Source organism: Lytechinus pictus, chromosome 2 (genome assembly GCF_037042905.1).
Source record: "Lytechinus pictus isolate F3 Inbred chromosome 2, Lp3.0, whole genome shotgun sequence".
Lineage (NCBI taxonomy): Eukaryota > Metazoa > Echinodermata > Echinoidea > Temnopleuroida > Toxopneustidae > Lytechinus > Lytechinus pictus.
In genome coordinates, this window is record NC_087246.1 from 50,889,262 (window position 1) to 50,909,673 (window position 20,412).

The 20,412-nt window shown below is 36.4% G+C and overlaps 1 protein-coding gene across 1 annotated transcript in view; it reads left to right on the plus strand.

The window, feature by feature from the left end:
- Positions 1-205: 205 nt before the first annotated feature.
- The window catches only part of LOC129278099 (FH1/FH2 domain-containing protein 3-like), a 96,500-nt gene continuing 76,293 nt past the window's right edge, over positions 206-20,412 (plus strand). The window contains exons 1-5 of the mRNA XM_064095682.1: positions 206-256; positions 1,503-1,608; positions 2,407-2,501; positions 10,953-11,064; positions 14,386-14,477. Coding sequence (XP_063951752.1) covers positions 206-256; positions 1,503-1,608; positions 2,407-2,501; positions 10,953-11,064; positions 14,386-14,477 — 456 coding nt within the window. The remainder of the gene's footprint in view (positions 257-1,502; positions 1,609-2,406; positions 2,502-10,952; positions 11,065-14,385; positions 14,478-20,412) is intronic.

Genomic DNA, 20,412 nt, shown 5'->3' on the forward strand with positions numbered 1-20,412 from the left:
AAGAGAGTTAATTCACTCGAATATCAAACATGACAGAGTATATTTACACAAGTACATGAGGAAAGGGCTACACCCCCTTCCATTTTTGTTTACAAGCTAATCCTGGTCCTCCCCTTAATTTAAAGGGCAATTTTGTTAAGAGGAAGTTGTAAATGCATTGTAATCGTTGTTAGTTTATAATATCTCTGTTCATTATTTTGGAAGAATGTCTTACGAAGAAGATCCACTGCAGAATTGCTCTTCAGAATCAGATGTTGTATGTAACTTTCAAACTTTGACAAAAAAAGCTTAAAGTTTTCTGACCAAACATTTGTATGCACTCCTACACAAATTTTAGTGAATTTCTGATCTTTTGCTGATTAAAGCATCGCTTCCTCTTGAGTACATTGAAATAAAAATCTCCATCAATTTGAAACAATTTCTTCCACAATTCAAATACAGTCTAATGGAATTTGTATAATAATGAACAAAACATCTAAGAATGCTGATATGAGTAAGAAAATGAATTACCTACATTGTAGATAGATGATAAAGATTGTTAATAAGTTCATTTATAATTCATAGCAGTGCCTCAATTTGTCAAGTTGTTTTGACTCTATGATATTAAACCATTTGAAAGAAAATAAATAATTACACATACCAGTTTATGAATCTCTCAAGGCCATATTACATTTGTGGGAATTGTGAGGAAAAATGACAATTGCATATTTTTTCCCCAAATGAATGAGCCTGGATCAGATAGACAGTTAATGACTGTATAAACTTGATCCTGAGCCACAAATTGACAAATTATGTTTCCACCCAATATTAGAATCAGATGGCCTAGATTCAAGTTAGGGTGCACAGGGAGGCAATGATGTGGTTAGGTTAGACCATGGTTTAATTTAATACAGGCGGATACAAGTTTGAGTGAATTGTGTATAATATTGACATCTTTTTGGTCTGATAGATTTTGAGGGTTCCTAATTCTCGATGCAATAAATGTATGCTATGTAGTTATTTCACTGTTGCTATAGTGTGCATTTGTTTTGTGTAAAAACATATTCAACGTAAACATTGAAAGAATAGAGAGAGATTCAGTACAAGTATCTTTATTATTTCTTTCGAAACCATGATGACATTATAATCATTTGATTTGTTCAATTTGATTGAATGTCATTAATTCATCTCCTGTCCTAAAAAAATAAAGCTTTTGCTGAACATGTATTGTACATAATTTGTATTTATTGTTCTCTGTGTATTCTATAGGGTTTTAAGATCTTGAAATTTGACAGCTATATGGAATGGGATAAAAGAGAAGTTAGCAATCGGAGATAAAGTTTCAAGGAAATGTGGACAATGGTATTCTTGGAAGAAGACTTTAGACAGTCTATTGTGTTTAACTTGAATGTTTCTTGACTTGATTCTAGAGATAGAAGAGTGTGGAATAATGTAAAACTTAAAGGGCCCTATTCAATAATGTTAATCTCCTTATGTTCTTTTATTCTTCTTCTCTTGAACAGGATGACAAAGATCTTGTCCATGAATTTGTTAGCTGCGATGGCCTCGACTGCCTCATCAAGCTTGGCTCTGAGGCTGACCAGAACTACCAAAATTATATCCTAAGAGGTAATTGTACCATCATCATTGTAAAAATATCAATGTCCTTGTCTTGTTATCGTTATTACTTTTATATTATCTCTGAGTATGCAAGCTCTGATGGGCTTGACTGATTGTTTTCATGATAATGATCATTGTTTCAATTACAATTGTCACTACATGACCACTATGATAATTACCATCATCATTGATGTCGTCCTCCCCCTTTCATCTTTTTGTTCCTACTCCTTATCTCATCAACATCAATATCATCATTATTGTCATCATTATTATTATTATCATGTGCATCATCATCGTCATCGTCATCCTCATCCTCATCCTCATCCTCATCCTCAACATTTTTATCATAATCTTCATTTTAATTGTGAATTCATCACTATCCTCCTCATCTTAATCACAACTGTAAAATCACTTCCATCTTTGTTGGTCGTTACTGGATTTCAGTGTCCTATGATCATGGTGAAAGCTGTAACATTTTTTTTTGGAAATAAATCTCTTAAGAACAGCTTTGAGTTATTCAGTGATTATCTCTGTATTATATTATGTCAGCCACAGATGGTATTACAGTAGCTATACTGGCCCATGTTATGTTGTAAAACAGACATGCTACTTGCATAAGCTGCTAAGTCATTTCCTACAAATGATCACAGTTCTTCCAAATGTGTTTCACATAATGATATCACTCATAAAGATGAACATCTAATTTGTCATGTCCGTAAACGCCATATGTCATCGTTGTTACTTAACTTCATCCTTTCAGCAGACTTAAGTAATTAAGTTTCCTGATATTCAATTTTGCTCTTTCAGCTATTGGTCAGATCATGCTGTATTTGGATGGTATGAACGGAGTGATTGAACACAATGAAACAATAAAATGGCTATACTCGTTACTCGATATACAGGTAAGCAGAATGTAATTGCCCTAACAAAAAAAAGTGATTTTCTGTCTATGGACACATAAAATTTGGTTGGTTTTGTCCTGGAATCCAAAGTCTTAGCTCTCTAAATACTTTAACCACAGTATATCTTCCTAATATGATCCCTAGATCAATATAAAAACTAAATTGTAAATGTAATGTAATCTATATCCTAATCTTACATATAACCCTGAATTTGACATCTAAATTCTCATCTGAACTATGTTTTCCGAGACAGAACAAAGTTTGTTTTGTAGCTTGGTCAAATCTGAACACTATCCGAAGTATTTTCTTCAAGCAAGGACCCAAATACACAACTGTTCCTAGCTCTGGCTGTATCTCAGAAGTCTAACCCTTTCGAACCTGGATTATGTAATTTTCATAGGATTTGTACAGGGATCACTTGGTTCCAGGAGGCAATCGGTTAACCAAGAATGCCAACCAGCTCCAACTGCACAGATGAAGGCTACAACCCTGTAGTACCACGACCCTATTTAATATTTAACCTCAAATAGTACAGTTCCAGACTAAGTAAGATCACCTGCATAGAAACAGCTCAAAGAACATGAATTCATTGAAACAATGTCCTGTAGGTTGTTTGCAAAGGCAATGAGCAATGCCAAAGTCTTGGAGCCTGCCAGTGCCACCTTTGTCTTCGCAGGGAGTTTGGCTTCAGCCAGATATCCACCGAGTCTGTACAAAGACCATGAATGTTAAGACATCCATCTCTCATTCATGTATTTAACATTGGACCCTTGTGCCAAGTTCTTGATAGGGGCCATGTGAGGAAGCGTGGCAAGCCATGTGCTGGAGGACTTGACCCCCGAAGCTCCCGTTTAGCCAACATGTTGTGTAGGAAGATCGGTGACCTAATCTCTCCTTTCCTATCTAATCCAATGAATCTATCAGCTAGCGCAGGAAGTCATTTATTTCTGATCCTCCGGCGGCCAGACTCCTTCCTCCTTCAAGGGGAGCAGGCGGCTCAAGCGCTACCCCAGAGCTCTGCCCGGTATGACCATCAGGTCTGTAGTGGATGACTGGCTGGAAGCACGGGGGTCAGTTGTCCCAGATATCTGAGTGATCATTCATCATTCTGAAGCTGATAATAGAAAGAAATGTAAACAAATCTGAGAGAAGACAGATGAAACAAATGAGCTTATTAAGACATCAACTTATAGAAAGGGTAATAAAATAGATATAAATTGAAAGTGATAGAGATGTAGACATAGAGAAGAGAAAGAGAAAATAATCTTGTGGAGAAATGGACAAGAAGAAAGAGGCATTTAGGGCCTATTTTGCAGAAAGGGTTGTGTTATAAAGCATCTTAATATTTGATGTTCAATGTATCAGAAGGAACACCCAGACCCCAGAAAGCTTTATTTGATGGTGGTCACGTGTGAGACTCATTGATTCAAAAAGTTTCAATGACCTTGGAACTTTGGTCATGAACCACTAATACCGCATTTATACTGGTTTTCTACATTGACGAGACTTGTTGGCAGTTATCCCAACTTCAACCCACATTACAAATGTTCACAGTGTGGCAGTCACTCTATAACATTTCACCATGTTGTTTCTTCTTTACTTATTCATTTTGAGTTTGGTTTGTGTTATTGCAGAAATTTCCAGCTCGTGACACTGCTTGTATTAACCTTAATGTCTCGAAGTATTGTGCAGGAATTTCATTTTGTGTCAACTACACACATGATTGTGTCACCTTCTCTGGTCCATGGCTGTAACTTACAGAAGGCATCAGCTTGCCTCAGCCATGGACTTCTACCTCCATGCTTCAGCTCTGTAGCTGGTCTTGATCTGATGCCACTTGTTGGTCATTGGTGGTTCCATTGATGATGTGTTGATGGAGGACAGTATGTACTCCACATTAGAGACCAGGGAACTGTTTTATGAGAGGACTTGTTGGTCATTGTATCTGACAAGTCCTATTTAATCTGACAGTCACCATAGTAACAGTTCTACTCAGCCAATTAGAATCAAGGAAAGTTGTCAGATGGGAGTGTTTCATGAAAGGACTTGTGGGACGTTTTATCCGTCAAGTCCCGTTTTATCAAACAGTTGCCATAGTAACAGTGCCTTTCAGCCAATCAAAATCTAGGAAAGATTTCAGATCTGACAACTTGTCGGACAAAAATGTTGATGAAATGCTCCCTGTACAACTTGTCGGATGAAAGATGTTAATAAAACGCTCCTCTGCATATTAAACAAATCACTGTTTCAGGGCCCTGCAACACACAGGTTAGCGATTAAAGGTAAATGCTAGTTTTGGTAACGATATCAAAATGAGTTCGTACAGAATCCAATGAAATGACCACCAAAGTGTCTGTTTGTATAAATAAAACGTATGTGCCAAAGGATTCTGGAAGAAATTGTGTAATTGCTGAGAAATCAGCAAATAAGCACATGATTCGGGTAGAGCGTCGGGCCCGACGCTCAAAGCAATAATTATACACTGTCCCACGTGCGCTTATCTGTGTTGGGGAAGTTTAGTCTGAACATTTTTCAGCGTAGATTTCAAGATTTCACAAAGTTCAGTTTATGTAACTGTACCAGATCTAGATCCTCGATGATATACTGACAATTAAGCCAGGTTTTACAGACTTTCTCATGAAATCAGTGTTTACTGCAACTACTGGAATTTCTCTTTAATCGTAATTGCACACTATAGTCAATGAAATCAATCATAAAAAATGTTTTACGATGATTGCTAAGCTTTGTGTTACGAGCCCACATCAGTTTCAGGTCATCTCCAGTCCTCACCTCTTCAGCTGGTGGATTGATGCGCAGTATCGATGTAGGCTGTATATTTTCATGACTACGCACTTCTTCCATGGTTGGACACTGTCCAAAAACGAAAGGACATGGACCAGTCAATTCTCATGGTAGTTTTTGAGTTTTCTTAAATAGAAACCTCACAATGACTGTGTTGCCAAGTTTTGTTGCCCACTCTGTCTCATTTCATGCCATACTTACCTAGTTTTTCTCAGAAGTTCAAGTTTGCAGATGTGTAATTATAGCTTTCATTTTTTTGTATTTATTTAGAATTAGGCTTTTAGTAATTTTGTTTTGATAATGTAAATATCTATTTAATGAAGGTTACAAAGAATGGTTTGTTTTCAAATTGATACATATCCTTCTCACTGATTCATGTAAGTTCAGTCTATTCTGTGGTGATCAAGTGATGGTCCTTTTCCTGGCATAGCAGCAATTTGTGCAGAGTGCACACTTGTATGCCCCATTCTCATTTAAAATATAAACTGACTCATGTAGTCATACAGTATAACCATAACAATTAAATCCAGTCTTTATGTATCTGTTGAAGAAAAATATACAAATAATGCACGTAAGCGCGTGCATGCAGGGCCAAATAATGAACGATGTGAGAGAAGGGCCAAAGGATATACCGCATCGAGGTCTGCAGGATCGAGTGCGGTATATCCATTTGCCGAGTAGAGCACAGAGTTCATTATTTAGGTACTCTATGCACAAGAATGGGTGCATTATTTGCTTTACATGACCTACCCCCCCATGTTACTGAGTTGGCCCGAATGCTATATTTGATCTAAATTCTAAATAATTCCATACCTCGCACTATCCTGCACTCTGACGTCAGAGTGCAGGATAGTGCATTTTGGATGCCATAGTGCAATTCACTGAATATCATGTGATCCGATTTGGACCAAGCAGATTACAGAACATTCTTGGGAGTTGTATAATGCCCAAGCTTATTCAAAAGGTTTTCTTGAGAAGTGCCCTATCAGGTATTTACTGCTGGAGGAGTTAAGAGTCAAAATTCAAATACATGTATTCACCAAATTGAAGTGATATAGAAATGTAGATCAGTTTGAATAGTGCATTGTAATGCTTGGATCAGCAAGGTGCCCTATTAAATACCTTCAGAATAATCATCTAATAATAGGTTTTCTAAAAAGAATAATGATCATGAAATTAAAGATATATCAAACGATGTTCTTCAATATGGATCTTAGTTCGGATTGGAGTTAATGCCTTCAAGCATTGTTTAGGTTGGATTTGGTTTACTTTGATCTTGAGGCAAGCAAGGAACTTCACACATTGATAAAAAAGATCCTTTTTGTATCCACAAGTAGTTCTACCCAGTCAATAATTTTGACTATGGTATCCAAGTAGTCAGGAGCAAAGTTATGCTTTGCAGTTTTTACCAAGCTTGGACCAAGAAAACTTTAATGATGTGCAGTCTATCACAATTTTAGAAAGCCTTTGGGAAGTAGATCTGAATTTTGCAGTTTTCTGGGTGAATATGTGAACATAGGAAACCAAGAATGAATCTGAAGAGACACATTGTCTCCATAGGGTAGTACATTTCCGGCAAATTTTAATTTTGTGGTATATTTTCAAATAATCCTAGTCAGGATTTAGTTTCAAAAGCATGTTCTATATGTATGGGAACTGAACTAAATATTATGTTACATTGATTTTGCAATTGGATTTGTAAACTGAGCAGTGGAGATTTGAAAAGGAACAAAAACGAATCCCCTTTTCTCGCCCACGCACAAAGAAGGGGAAAGAACTTTGGGAAGTTGAGGAAAAAGAGGGTCAACTTGTAAAATACAATCAAATTTCATTGAATTTATTGTTTATTTTGCAGAAGTATCCATTTGAAAGGATCATAGGGTTACCTCTAAATGAAATCAAATGAAATAAAAGGAAATATTTGTTTTAAAAGGATTCTATACTAATAAATGAAAGGAATGAAATGAAGTTTCAAAATACCTGATTTACTTAAACAGGAAGGAAAAATATAGAAATAAACATTTACTGGTTTAAGCGCACAATAAGAAGTTTAGTGAAACAAAGAATTTGCTTTGGTAGCTGAATCTGATTAATCCGAAGTTCAAAACTTGTGTGTATTGAATGTCTGGCATGCATTGGATTGCACTCAACTCCGTTTGATTCCTTGCTTCCAACTAACACGTTTGTTTAACGTAAGATTCTCTACTTCTGAACACAATATTTTTTTTACATGTCTCTCCATAGATATGCTAAAACTGAATTTAAGGTTTCAAGCTATAGAAAGTGTGCAAAAATTGTTGTGCATGGAATTGATTTAAACTTGCTTCCGAGCAACATCTTGAACAAACGTCCATTCCGCTTTATTACTTTCTTTTTAACATAAATTCCCCCCAGTCTGAACACATTATTAGATTTGCTGGACATGTCTCACCATAGATATGACTTTAATATCAGAGGCGCTCATGGTTACACAGTGGGTCGGTAAAGTCAAATTGCCAATGACAGTTGACGCTTGGACAGTTGTTCTTACAATGTAATGAGGAGCAGGGGAAGTACTTGATACTGATTGACTGAATGAATGGTTTGTCAAAGAGAAATACTCTGATAATAATTGAATTGATGGGACTTTGTAGAAGAGAGGAGGGAAGAGGGAGAAAGAGAGGGAGAGGGGGGGGGGTGGAAATGGTATTTCTCTGTGATAGTGATAACCAAGTGATAGTGATAACAAAATAGATGTTCAATTTTATTTTTAACTGTTACAATCTTGGAGATTATTTGCTAGTATCCTGAAAGTTTTTACAAAATTTCAGACTAAAATGTATAGCAAAAGAAAGTATATTTGGTAACAGGTTAGTGGATTTTATTTCTTGAATATTTCAAAGCAATTTTACTAAAGACTTACTTGGTTTTTGGTTGGTGCCCACCTCCCTTGTTATTGATACAGGGATAATTTCTATTGGTATGAACTTCATGCATACCAGTATACCTTTCTAAAAGACAGAGCATTTGTCTTTCTTTTTTGGCACTGTCGTTGCTGTGGATCAGACCAACTGTAGACCTGGATCCTATTGGTCTGCTTTGGTATGTGTAGGAATCACCAAAGTTTCAAAGCAAATCAAGGTGCATTGATAATTCAACACAAGAAGATGAGAAAATAGATCAAGAAGGCAAGCTACTCGTTCTTCTCAGGTTGTCTCCATTAGGAAAAGCAGTCAAGATCTCGGATCTTGTCAAGCTGACTGCATAAGGACACGAGGAAAAGACTCTAGATCTTGCCAAATTGATTTCATGAGGATAAGCAATCAAGTTCCTAGATCCTGACAGGTTGACTTCATGAGGATAAACAGTCAAGATTCAAAGCTCTTGTCGAGTCGACTCTTTTTTTGCGGACAAGTGGACATGAAGACATCCAGGAGCTTGTTGTCTTGTATTTTAGTCCCCGTTAGGATGATCTTGAGATGTTTGTTAGATCAATGTTCAAATTCTTTTACCTCCAACTAACTAGTACCTCATTCGCCGGGCAAAGAAGCTTTTGAACATAACCTGTTGCCTATCGTCACTTGAGAAAGTATTAGTAATGTTTTTTGTGGTTTGGGAATCAAGTTTCCTTATCATGCTTTGATTCATGAGCTAAATACTGTTCTTCCGGTTCTTTCATGATTACGCCTGTCTTCAGGAGGCTGTCAACGATGTTTGAAGGCTCGCATGAGGTGCGTTAACCCTTTATCCACCAACAAGTTCATATTTTTCCAGCTTGGTCCAATACTGTTTGTTGTAGAGCCTGGAAACATGCCTGAAATGTGGAAGTGGAAAGGGAACTTTTTTTATGATGAACATATACTGCACTCAATGTTTGTTTCATGTGGTATACTAGGAGGCATGCTTGAAGTTCATAAGCATAATGATCTTTACAATCTGTTTTCCAAAGTTATCAATGAAAGAACACTAGAACAACAAAAGGGCCAATTATTTCTGCCAAGTCATACACACAAAGTTGATGGTAAAGGGGGTGGGAAGGTTTGGATGAATGGGCAAGACTGCTGCACAACAAATTGATGAATTGTGCTGATAAATGGTCTGCTTGCAAACTATCTTATGAAGATGAATGTCTTTACATCAGTTTCCCTGGAGGAAGTTTGTCCTCTTTGAGGTTTATAAGGTCCAGACATGACCACCCATTGATGAATGAAGTATGACACTTCATTGTGAAAGCCAAGTAAAATCTCCTAACTTGTCGGAAGGGACGGCCAGATGGCTGTAGTCCCATGTGTCAAATCTGAAGTAATGGTTTCAGCTTCAAATACTGTCTGTGTTATTCATGCTTGGTCTAGTTTGTGCAATTTGCTTTCATTGATTTAAGATTTATTTTGGCTTCTATTGCCTTTTCAGATTGCTTGTAAATAAAGCCATACTACAAGCAAAGCCAATACACACTAGAGGTGAATGAATGAGCTGTGGATATGGATGAAACACTTGCGATGACATGATCTTATTTAATGTCAATCTGATCTGAATTATAATGTATGATGCCGTGATAAGTAATCAAAGCTCACATTAACCTTGTGTTCAATTAGTACCCTTGGCCTCTACTCTGTCATAGAAACAATTGAAATCCTTTTCTGAGTAGCAATGAACCTGCTCTTAAACCTGACACACTTGTTTCCTAAAAATACCGACATGAACTCTCTCTCCCTGGGAAAGCAAAGCTTTTGCTGTGTATTGTGGGTAATTCGTAGTGACAGATTACGCTGAGTCAATCTTCCAAGGAGTTCCCCCATCCTTTTCGGTCGCCGGGGACAACTTGAGTTTAGAGACGGTCGCCCCCGTGCTTTTATTGCCCCAGACCAGAACTTCCTGTCGCAAAGTTTTATTTTCTCATAAATTTATGATTTATAACTGGATATCAACATCAAACATTGTTAAGGTGTAACATTACAGAACATACTTCATACCACTATGCTTTCCTTACAGGAAGCTTTTGTGATATATGATTCATTTATAAACATCTCTCAGGAGATATGTAGTGTGTAAAATATTCTCTTTTGACAGCAAGATTTTTATTAAAGTGTTAAGGAAATATTAAAAGCAAGGAAAAGAGAGGAAGAAAAAAAGTTTAAAGGTGTGTTGGAGGATAGAGAGGCTGGTTTGTAAATAGATGAAGAGATTAATGAATTAATCCCAGAAGAATATACTTAATTCTAACTTAATGTTCCTTCTGAAAATTCATTCAATAAGTTGGATTGCTTAATATATATCATGGTAATATAAGCACTGTTTCAAAGGTAAAATTATGTAGTTGTTATTGCAACATAATATTTTTCTTTCATTGATGATTGATTCAATGAACACTCTAAATTACATGGATTTAAAAATAAATCTAGGTTGGCAGTGAATTGTGACCAGATTTTGATTAAAGCTTTAAGATTTGAATTTAAGTCCTTTGCGATTAAAAGAATAGAACTTAAGGATTCAAATCAATTCCAGAGTTTGACTGACGACTATTTACAGTTGATCTGGATTTATTTTAAATCCATGTCATTTAGAGCATACATACATTTTTCAGAGAGTGTCAAACTGTTGTAAATACATTCCAAAACATGATATAGTTTCCAAATGTTTTGTAACATTTTTCTTCTTCTGCCTTCACAGCATCGTCTTGTGACCAAGTCAGCTCTAAAGCTCCTTCTTGTGTTTGTGGAATACACGGAAACCAATGCCCAACTTCTACTGCAGTCCACAAAGGAGGTGGATGGGAAGAATCGTAAGTCAATTTCTAATAAAAAGATTATAAGATTTTGTCCCTTTTCACCTTATATGAATGTGTGATAATAATGGTATTATTCTTATAAAGTATAAACATTGGAACGACTCCTCTAAGGCTCGACTAGCATTACTCTTGATTTGTAATTAGAAAGATATGTATTCCATTTCTATCGCGGCCTTTGACAAGATCACACTTTGCATCTCTCCACCCAGGTTTTAAATGGGTATGCAGTAGAATGCAAGTCCCTATGCCCCACCCTTGTTATGGAAAATCTAATTAGAATACTCCCCAAGGAGTGAAGAAAGAGCATATTTTGTGTGCGGACAATCCAGAATCTAATGATTTAGGGTCATAATAAATGGTTTAAAGTCATTGTTGCAATATATCAAACATGATATAAAAGCGGAATTATTATTAAGCACTTTACAAAGTGAATTGAAAAAAAACTTTTAAACACATGCATGCATCAGTGGAATTGGAAAGGCAACACACCTATCATTCATCGCATTCATACTTCATAGACATAGTTTGTGGCAAGGTGATCATATTCAACTTGATACTGGTAAAAAAAATAAAACCTTGATGCTCCCTTGGTAGTATTTAGATAGGAGAGATATGACAGATTTTTTGTCAGATATGAACAGCTTCCAAAATATCTTTGATCAGCAGCAAATGGAATCAAGGTCTAGTCTGTTTTGAAACCATCATCCAAATGTTGCCATAAACTTGATTTTTATGGGGAAAATTGTGATATTCTTACAACCTCTATTAGAAAAGGTATTCTTGTATTTAAAACTTGGGCCTGTTTGCATTAGAGTTACTATGATAGTAAGATTGTTATCCAAGGGTAACTCCCATTGAATCCTTGATTTTGATTAGTTGTTGAGCATTGTTAACATTGTAGCTACCATCAGGTAATAAAATTACTATAAAAATATCTTTTATGTTATGAGATCCTGATATAATAATTGAATTCACCTCTAGAATGTATCACTGAGTACTGAAGTAATTTACAATCATTTGTCATTTCATCATTAATTCATACGTCCGTTTATTATTAGCAATGCAATGATATTTATGCATCTATTATTCATATAATTGGAACATCAGTTCCTTACTCTCCCTGCTGCATTCAAACCCCATTTTTACAACCAATTTGACTGTTTTACTAGTATTTCCCCCAAAAGTATTATTGTTTACAAAGAGATTTTATGGATATATCTGTTCTTTCAATGATTTCAGTGATTTTCAAAGAGAGTATTATTGTTCACAATAAGCTTCTGTGGATATATGTGTTCTTTCAAACAGACATTTGATTACATGGAGTAAGGTCAATACTCTATTGAAAATTATTACAGAGGAAACAATTCATTAGCCACTTCAAAATCAAATAAAGGCCCTTCCTCCTTGTGACAATTCTTGCTCATTATATAACTAGTGAATACAGCATTCATACCGCTAAACTGCTTTGAAAGTTTGATGACACCATAGCTTATCCCTGAGACATGAATCACCTTCTCAAAAAAGGATATATTTTTTGTATTCTATCCTCAAATCACACTTTTTCCATATTACCACCACAATCTCCATTTATAGCTGCAAAAACTTGTATAAATTTGTGTGCTCCCTAAAGTTCTTTGATACCAATGATTAATGTATTGTTTGTTGTTGTTTTTAATGGTAAGTCAGCATTTTTTGTCCCAGGTCTTATTTTTTTCTGGTGGTTATGCATGTTTGATAAATTATTAAGCAAGTTTTCAGAGAACTTTCCTGAGATATTGTTGACTCAGATGCTTTGATGATACCAGGTTTCATGTGCATTGCTGTTTGCGTGTTCATGACATTATTTTCATAACATTCAGTAGACACCCACCTGTTCCATAAGACATACACCTGTTAATATTCAGTATCAGTTTAAAACTTTCATTTTACAGTTCTGTTTAAATTGAATCTGAACCCTAAACAGATTGGTTCGGAAGTCTACAGTAGTTGAGTTGAAGTTGAGGATATTTGTAGGTGTTGTTTACTAAAAAAATTTCATGTATCTGTACTATTTGAATTTATTTGAAATAGTCAAGGCAACAAAACAGAGAAGTATATATATGGCAGTTTAAGATTGAAATGCAGTGTCACTAGGTGGTTTCAGACTGCAAAAAAGTATGTCAGTTCCAGGTATTTTGGCAGTGTGAAAGCAAATTACGTGTAATCTCCCCGAAAGAAAATACCCGCTAAATAGTAGGTACTTGTCAAAATTACGAGTACTTTCGAGGTGGTTTGAAACCACCTAATAAGATTTGTTTTAGTTTACGCCTTCAGTGTTATTTATTTGACCTTATTTTAGTAGCACTTGTAATAAAATGGCGGATAAACTTTTCATTAATGAGATGGGAATGATTATAAGTTTATCCACAATAATCCTGTGCTAGCTGTGTAAACTAGCTTGTATGTCTTGCAACTTGTCAAACCTGGTGGGTGTTTCATAAACTGTACATCGTCGCCTTCCCGCACAAGGGCCGTTAGCGCGGACTGCGCATCGCCTTCCCGCACAAAGGCTGTTAGCACCCACTGTTCACTGCACGCTAACGGCCTATTTGCGGGAAGGCGACGTGCAGTGCACTTACGGCCCATGTGCAGAAAGGCGACGCGCATTGCGCGCTATAACGGCCTTTATGCGGGACTTTATGAGTGACTTGAAGTAAATTATGCACACCAAAATTTGTATTGATGTGAATTTAGCTTCTAAGAAAGGATCACCTTTCTTTCGTAAAGTCGCTCATGAATAACTTTGGAACAGTTTTATGAGACACCCACTGAAACGGACCTTAACAACATTTATAAAGTCTGCATTCAATCAGGAGATTGCAGTCTCATCCATGTCAATGCCCACTCATTTAAAATATATCTTGTATGTAAGATTAAGATGATAGAATATTGATTCCATCTGCTTATTTCAAAGTTCAAAGTACAATGTGTAATAGTAAGCAAGAATCTGATGACCAGGGTCCTATAACACAAAGGTAAGCAATCAATCGTACGCTTGATTTTTATGACTGATTGTACATTGTAGTCAATGGAATCAATCAAAGAAAAATATTGTATGACGATCATTGCTAAGCTTTGTGTTACGGGCCCCAAGGTGATTTAATATATATCTGTAAAGCACTTAAAATATGCCATTCTGAGGTATTAAATGCTGTAAATTCATTATTATGTTAATGAATATAAAAATGTCTTCATGCAGATCAATGTAACTTCTATAATTATGCTTTTCCAATGAAATTTCACAAAACATTTCTTTATTTATTTTCATTTTTTCAGATAACAAGGCATGGCACAATCTAATGGAGCTTCTAAAGGATGAAGGGCAGGATGCTGAAATCATGACCTATGTTATGACCCTCTTTAATAAGGTTAGTTATCAATTTTGATATCATACATATTTTCCATGGATATTAGATACTACCCAGAGTTTTCTGAATCTGCTTTGCAAACCCTTCACTCGAGTTAAGGGTCTGAATTGCAGCCTACTCATGCCTTGTGTACTGAACAGCAACTTTATATGTGCTAGTCTTTGCGTGGAGACACTCTCGTTGATCAAATTTTCAATCAGGGTCTGTGCCTGCAGACTAGAAAAGTTTTCTCTGGCATAAGATTAAAGGGGCAAGTCTCGGCACCATTGCAGTATTAGATATTAGACTCATCCTTTATTGGAAGTTCACTGATCATTTATTTTCAGTTTCAATTCAAAGCAACCAATAATTTCATGTTATGAAATTACTGTGTCCTTAGCTTTTGTGGCAATAGATTGATTGATTGATTGTGTAGCATGATCTAGGATTAGTGGAATAGAATGACAGAAAACCTAACAAAGTCCACTTATGTTAGCTACTGTATTTATGTACTTTTAAGGCTTCCATACTCCTATTCACTCTTGGAATACTGTAGCAGAATAGGCATTCAATTGTTCACATTGAATCAGAGATCATTGGTGAATGAAATTTTATTATTTGTCAAAGTCTTTTCTGCTGAGAAATAATGTCCAACTGTTCCATAGTTTGGATAATTCAAACATGTGCATTGTGTAGCGGTAATCATCTGTTACAATCTATTGTCAGTTCCAAATGTAAACTAAGAATGATAAAAAGTTCCGCAAAATTGATGAAGAGTGACTCATAGGAATTCTCACCGTTCGTTGCACTCCAACCCATTCCCTGTAAAACACCTCATGATAAATATCTGTCTTTCAAGAACATTCTTATATGCCTTTCACTCTGTATTTCCTTAACACCATGTACTATCCTTAACCCCGGACTATCCTTAACCCCATACTATCTTTTTTTTAATTCGCACTGTCTTACTTAACCCCATACTATTTGCTTAGTCGGGGTAAACGCCTTAACCCCGGACTACCACACTGCTCATGAATATTTATGATTTTACCATACAGAGTGCGATTAACGTGCAATTTTGACTTCTGTGATTGGCTAATGCTTAACTCCACTTTTCCTTAGCCCAGTTTCGTTTCACACTGCATCTCTTAGCACCGCAATTGTGGTGCTAGCACCACAATAAGCCGGCTAACCCTGCTTTTTTGCAGGGCCAGATAGTACCGTACTATTTACCGTGCTAGCCCACTTTGCTAAAAGCTTAACCCCCGGAAATTGGTGGGGCTGAGACCCCCCTTATCCCCACCAATTTCCCAGGGTAAAGGAAAAAAGTGCAGTGTGAAAAGCATATTACAGTGGCATCTGTCAAATGGCATCGCCTTGATATGCTTTGATCATTGGGTTGAAATGAGAAACCCAGCAGGCTGCCAGTTTGAAACCCAGTCTTTAGTAGCACCTGATGGTGATATTGATAGACAATCTGAGTAACAAAATCTTCTAGAGATAATAGTTGGATTCAGTGATGGTCTCTTAAACGTCAAACGTGTGATGAAGACAGTAGAGTTTGTGACAAAGTAGGTCTTGGCAAGCAAAGTCTTTTGTAGCGTCTGTTCTTTATTCTGGGGAGGAACTCCCCCCTCTCCTGCCCCCACCCCACTTTCTAGTCCTTCATTCCCTTATATCTTCAATTCATCAGATTAAGATGTTATTGTGAGAACATAGCTCTACCCTCCATCATGCTTCACTGATTTTCAGAGGGGGATCCCTGGATGTAACATCAACAGTAATTTTCAGCCTGTATGCTTCCATATACATCATGGACGACAGTGTTGAAAATTAGGGGGGGTTTTTGTCCAAAGAATCTTTATCAATGTTTTGTGGCAAGATAATGCATTGACTGTTTAAATAAGCTTTTTAGGGCCAATGACACTTCATATTTGAATATTGCAAGAGCTATAGGCTCTTACTTGTTTAGTTAGTTCACATTTTGAATAATAGTGATTTCATATCTTATGATGATCTGTATTAAAAAAAAAGGTTTATCTCAATTTTCAGCATGAAGGCTGTAATCAACATTATACATGTATGTGTAGGGGAGGGGGTGGAAAAGCCTGGAGAGGGGAAGGGGGCTCACTTCAATGGTCATCATCGCTCTCGTTAAATTGGTAGGATCAAAGACATGCATGCATGAGGCATCAAGGCATAAATCATTCTAATATCTAATAACACCGAATGCCAAACAGGTCCCTCTGACAGTGGGATGTACTTGAAAACATGCATGGAATCTCAATCACTGTCTCAATATCTCCACTAGTTACTTTGTTACAATAAGCTATATAGAAAATAATCCCAACATGATAAATGATAAAATGAAAAAAAAAATCAAGGATAAAGCAATCATGAAATCTTGATGATTGGACAAAGAATAAAGATGTGGAGATGGGGAAAGTGAATCGAAATGAAATATCTTGAAATCACTTGGAAGATGAAATATTGAAAATTTGACTTTTACCCTGAATTATGAAAATAAAAAACATCTCAGGGATTAGCAAATGAATAAATCATTGATAATTGGTACGATTGGATAAAGGATGGAGATTTTGAGATGTGTAACCGTATGTAGATGACAGCATCTATAGACATCAACTTGGAAGTTGGAGTAGCCAAAAGAGACAGTAGCAAATATTTATGACGTTGTCTTGGCTCTCCTCCCCCCTTCTCCCAAAATGTCAGGATGCCATTTAAAATAGGGTTGATATTCACTGGAATGGAATGCTGATTGGATGGGGTGTTCGTGGGGGCTGGGAGGGGGTAGGGGTTGCATATTGTACCCCCACTTTGTTATTAACGGGCCCATTGCTCTTGTATAATTGATCTGTTATTTGTTGAAAATTATATTCTTGGAGGAAAGTTGTATGCTTGTTAATAGAAGATAATGCAGTGACCCCCACCTCTGCTACCACTGCCAGTCCAGGTATAATTAATTGAGGTATCAAATCTTCCATCTTACCCCTGCCTCCTTGTAGCTTCTACTCCTCACCCCCTTATTCCATTATACTATCCTGTTTCTCTTCTTCACCCAATTTTTTTACCATTTTCCCACCTCTGATAGCATTATCTGGTATTGTCACTTCCTTGTAGCCTATCTACCTCCTCCCTCCCTCTAGGTCATCCATCCTCTTTATTATCTCGTCCATCTGATCTGCATCATCACCTCTGCTACCACTACCAGTGGTGGTATGCACCCCTTGCATGGTATTGACTCACATGTAATGCATGATTCACCCCAGTGCTATTCTACACCTATAACCTTGATAAAGCCAGGGACTTAATCACAGTGGCTCTGTGTACAATTTCATATGTGCTCGAAAGCCAATCTTTAAGTAGATCTGTGAGATGATGAAAAATTATCTGACTTGTCTATTATACATGTTTTCATCACGACACACAATTCATTTAAAAAAAAATATCAATATTTGTTATATTGTGACAGAAGTATAATTTGAAGTTTTGTTCTGGTTACAAACAGATGCACCCATTCTCAAAAAGCGAGGATGAAAACAAGCAAATAAAAGACCTACCAAATTCTTTGTATGCACCTTAAAACTACAATCCTCAAGAACAACATAATTGATGGAGAAATAAATGAAAATAAGCGATTTTGGATGCAGAAGTTTTTAGTGAAGCACACATTGAAATACACCCACATTCAATCCCTCATCTGTTTGAATTTGAGCATAAGTATTCAAAATCTTGCTCTAAGTTGGCTACATTGTAACTGTCCTTACAATTCCTGATGACGTGAAGTTCAGACCTACCAACCTCAGTTTGACTAAGTCAATCATTCCCATTTCCCTGACAAATGATGCTCACATGTTATCCCCATCTTGCGTTCAGATTGCACTGCCTTTCAGATTAAACACTTTTTGGTCTGTTCTTCGAGACGAGGCGAAGACAGATGACTAGAAAACGATCAGGTGTAACTTGTTAGGCGGTGGATGTCGAGATGCGTTCATTAAATATCATTCATGTGCCGCTTTGGAATGTCGATGAACTGAATGTTGTCTGGGGTTACAACATATAAATTACCGCATTCTGATTACAGCGTGATGCGTGCTACCCCGAAATAGATATTCAATCAGTCATCTTGTCTCCGTATGGTGCATTTTTTTTTTCTTTTTCACTGTATATTGCTTATTTGATGGCCCACATACATTCTGTCCCAATGTCTTCTTGTAGATGTCATAGAATGATTCTAGTGAGTTGATTTTTTTAGTCTACTGTGCATTGAGTCAATATATGTTTCCATTTTAAGATTTGAAAAAACAAGCCGACAGTGGTCCTCTGTTCACATTGAATCAGAGATCATTGGTGAATGAAACTTTAGAATTTGTCAAAGTCAGACGGTGTCCTGTGTGAGTTGATATTAATAGATCTGCATTTCCAGTAAGTTTCAGAAAAGAAGTGACGATGCTCAGATCTGAATGAATTTGGAGGTATTCAAAATTCACACTGTGCTGCACTCAACCCAGGTGAGGTAAATGGATACCGGCAGGAAATAATTCCTCAAAAAGCTGTGTGCACCTGAATCGGTAGCCCAGCTTAGCCGGGTAATAATAATAGCAGGGCCCGCTGGGAGAACAGTTTTTGGAACTGAAGTGGCTACCCTGGGTAAATATGCCGTCATTGTTATTATTATTAAAATTTCATATTTCCTACTGATTGTGCATTGAACAATTAAACTGGCACTGGCACTGTTTGGTAGAAAATAATCCATTAAAAAAAGCAAGCCAAATGGAGAATATTTATTATGACCTCAACTCTAAATGAGAACTTCCTTCTGTCTCGTCAAATATTTATTATTTCATAATTCAACAGAATTTAAGGGTGTATTAGTCAGTGTCTTAGATGAAATATGTATGGGGTGTATTATGAGAGACCATAGCGAGAAGAATATTTGTTTTGATTGGGCTATGTTTTGCGTCAATTAAGAAAAGCAGGACATCAGTTAGGGAAAGTGGGTCAGACCTGGCATTGAGTTATGATCCACCAAATGATTCTCTTAAAAGGCCACCAGTCATTCTCCAGTTCAAACGTAATTGAGTCATTCTTAGTATAATTTAGGTCTTTTTAATCTCTGTCCTTGATGTATTATCTATACATACATAGAGAATTTATATTCTTTATTCAAACTCAATGAATCCCTCTGTAGCAATATAGGAACATTATTTCACTTATCACATCCATTTGCTTCCTTATGAAATGATATCATGCTAAAAAAAAAAATATCTTGTGTTGTGTTAGAATCATTTGTTTGGGGCTATAAGAACATCAACATTTTGGTAATTTTAGAGTTAATGATCGTCGGGTTAATGACAGTCTTGAGTGACATACTTCGTTGTTATAACATTTAAGTTACCAAAGTTGGTAGGAGAGAAGATGTAATGTGAACTTATAAAACTACATGTAGTTACTAGTATCATGTTTAATTAATGAAACGGTGCCGTGGTTGTACTATGAACAGGTGTAGATATGAGCTCTGGTATGTAATGATGCCATAACATACCCATGAATCATCTTGCCATTATCGACTTCAGTATGTGTGTTCAAACAACCCAACTTAAGTAAATATATATGAGCCCTACTACATCATGAGTACATTGGGGTGAAATAATGACATTGAAATCTTTATCTCACTGGATGATTTGATTTTTCAGAGAAGATTCTGTTTCTTTGATCTATATGGGTATGAAGCTGGAAGAATGTTTTTATCTTATAGTAAAAATAATGAAAAAGGGAAGTTACATGTATGAATTGCTTCTTTTGTATTTGTCAGGTTGGACAAGCTGCCTAGATATGCTCTGATTAATGTTCAATCTGTTCAATTTACCAAAGTAATTATTTCAGCTTAACAAATTTTGGAATTAGATTAATAAAGACTTACCTTTGAATGAACTGT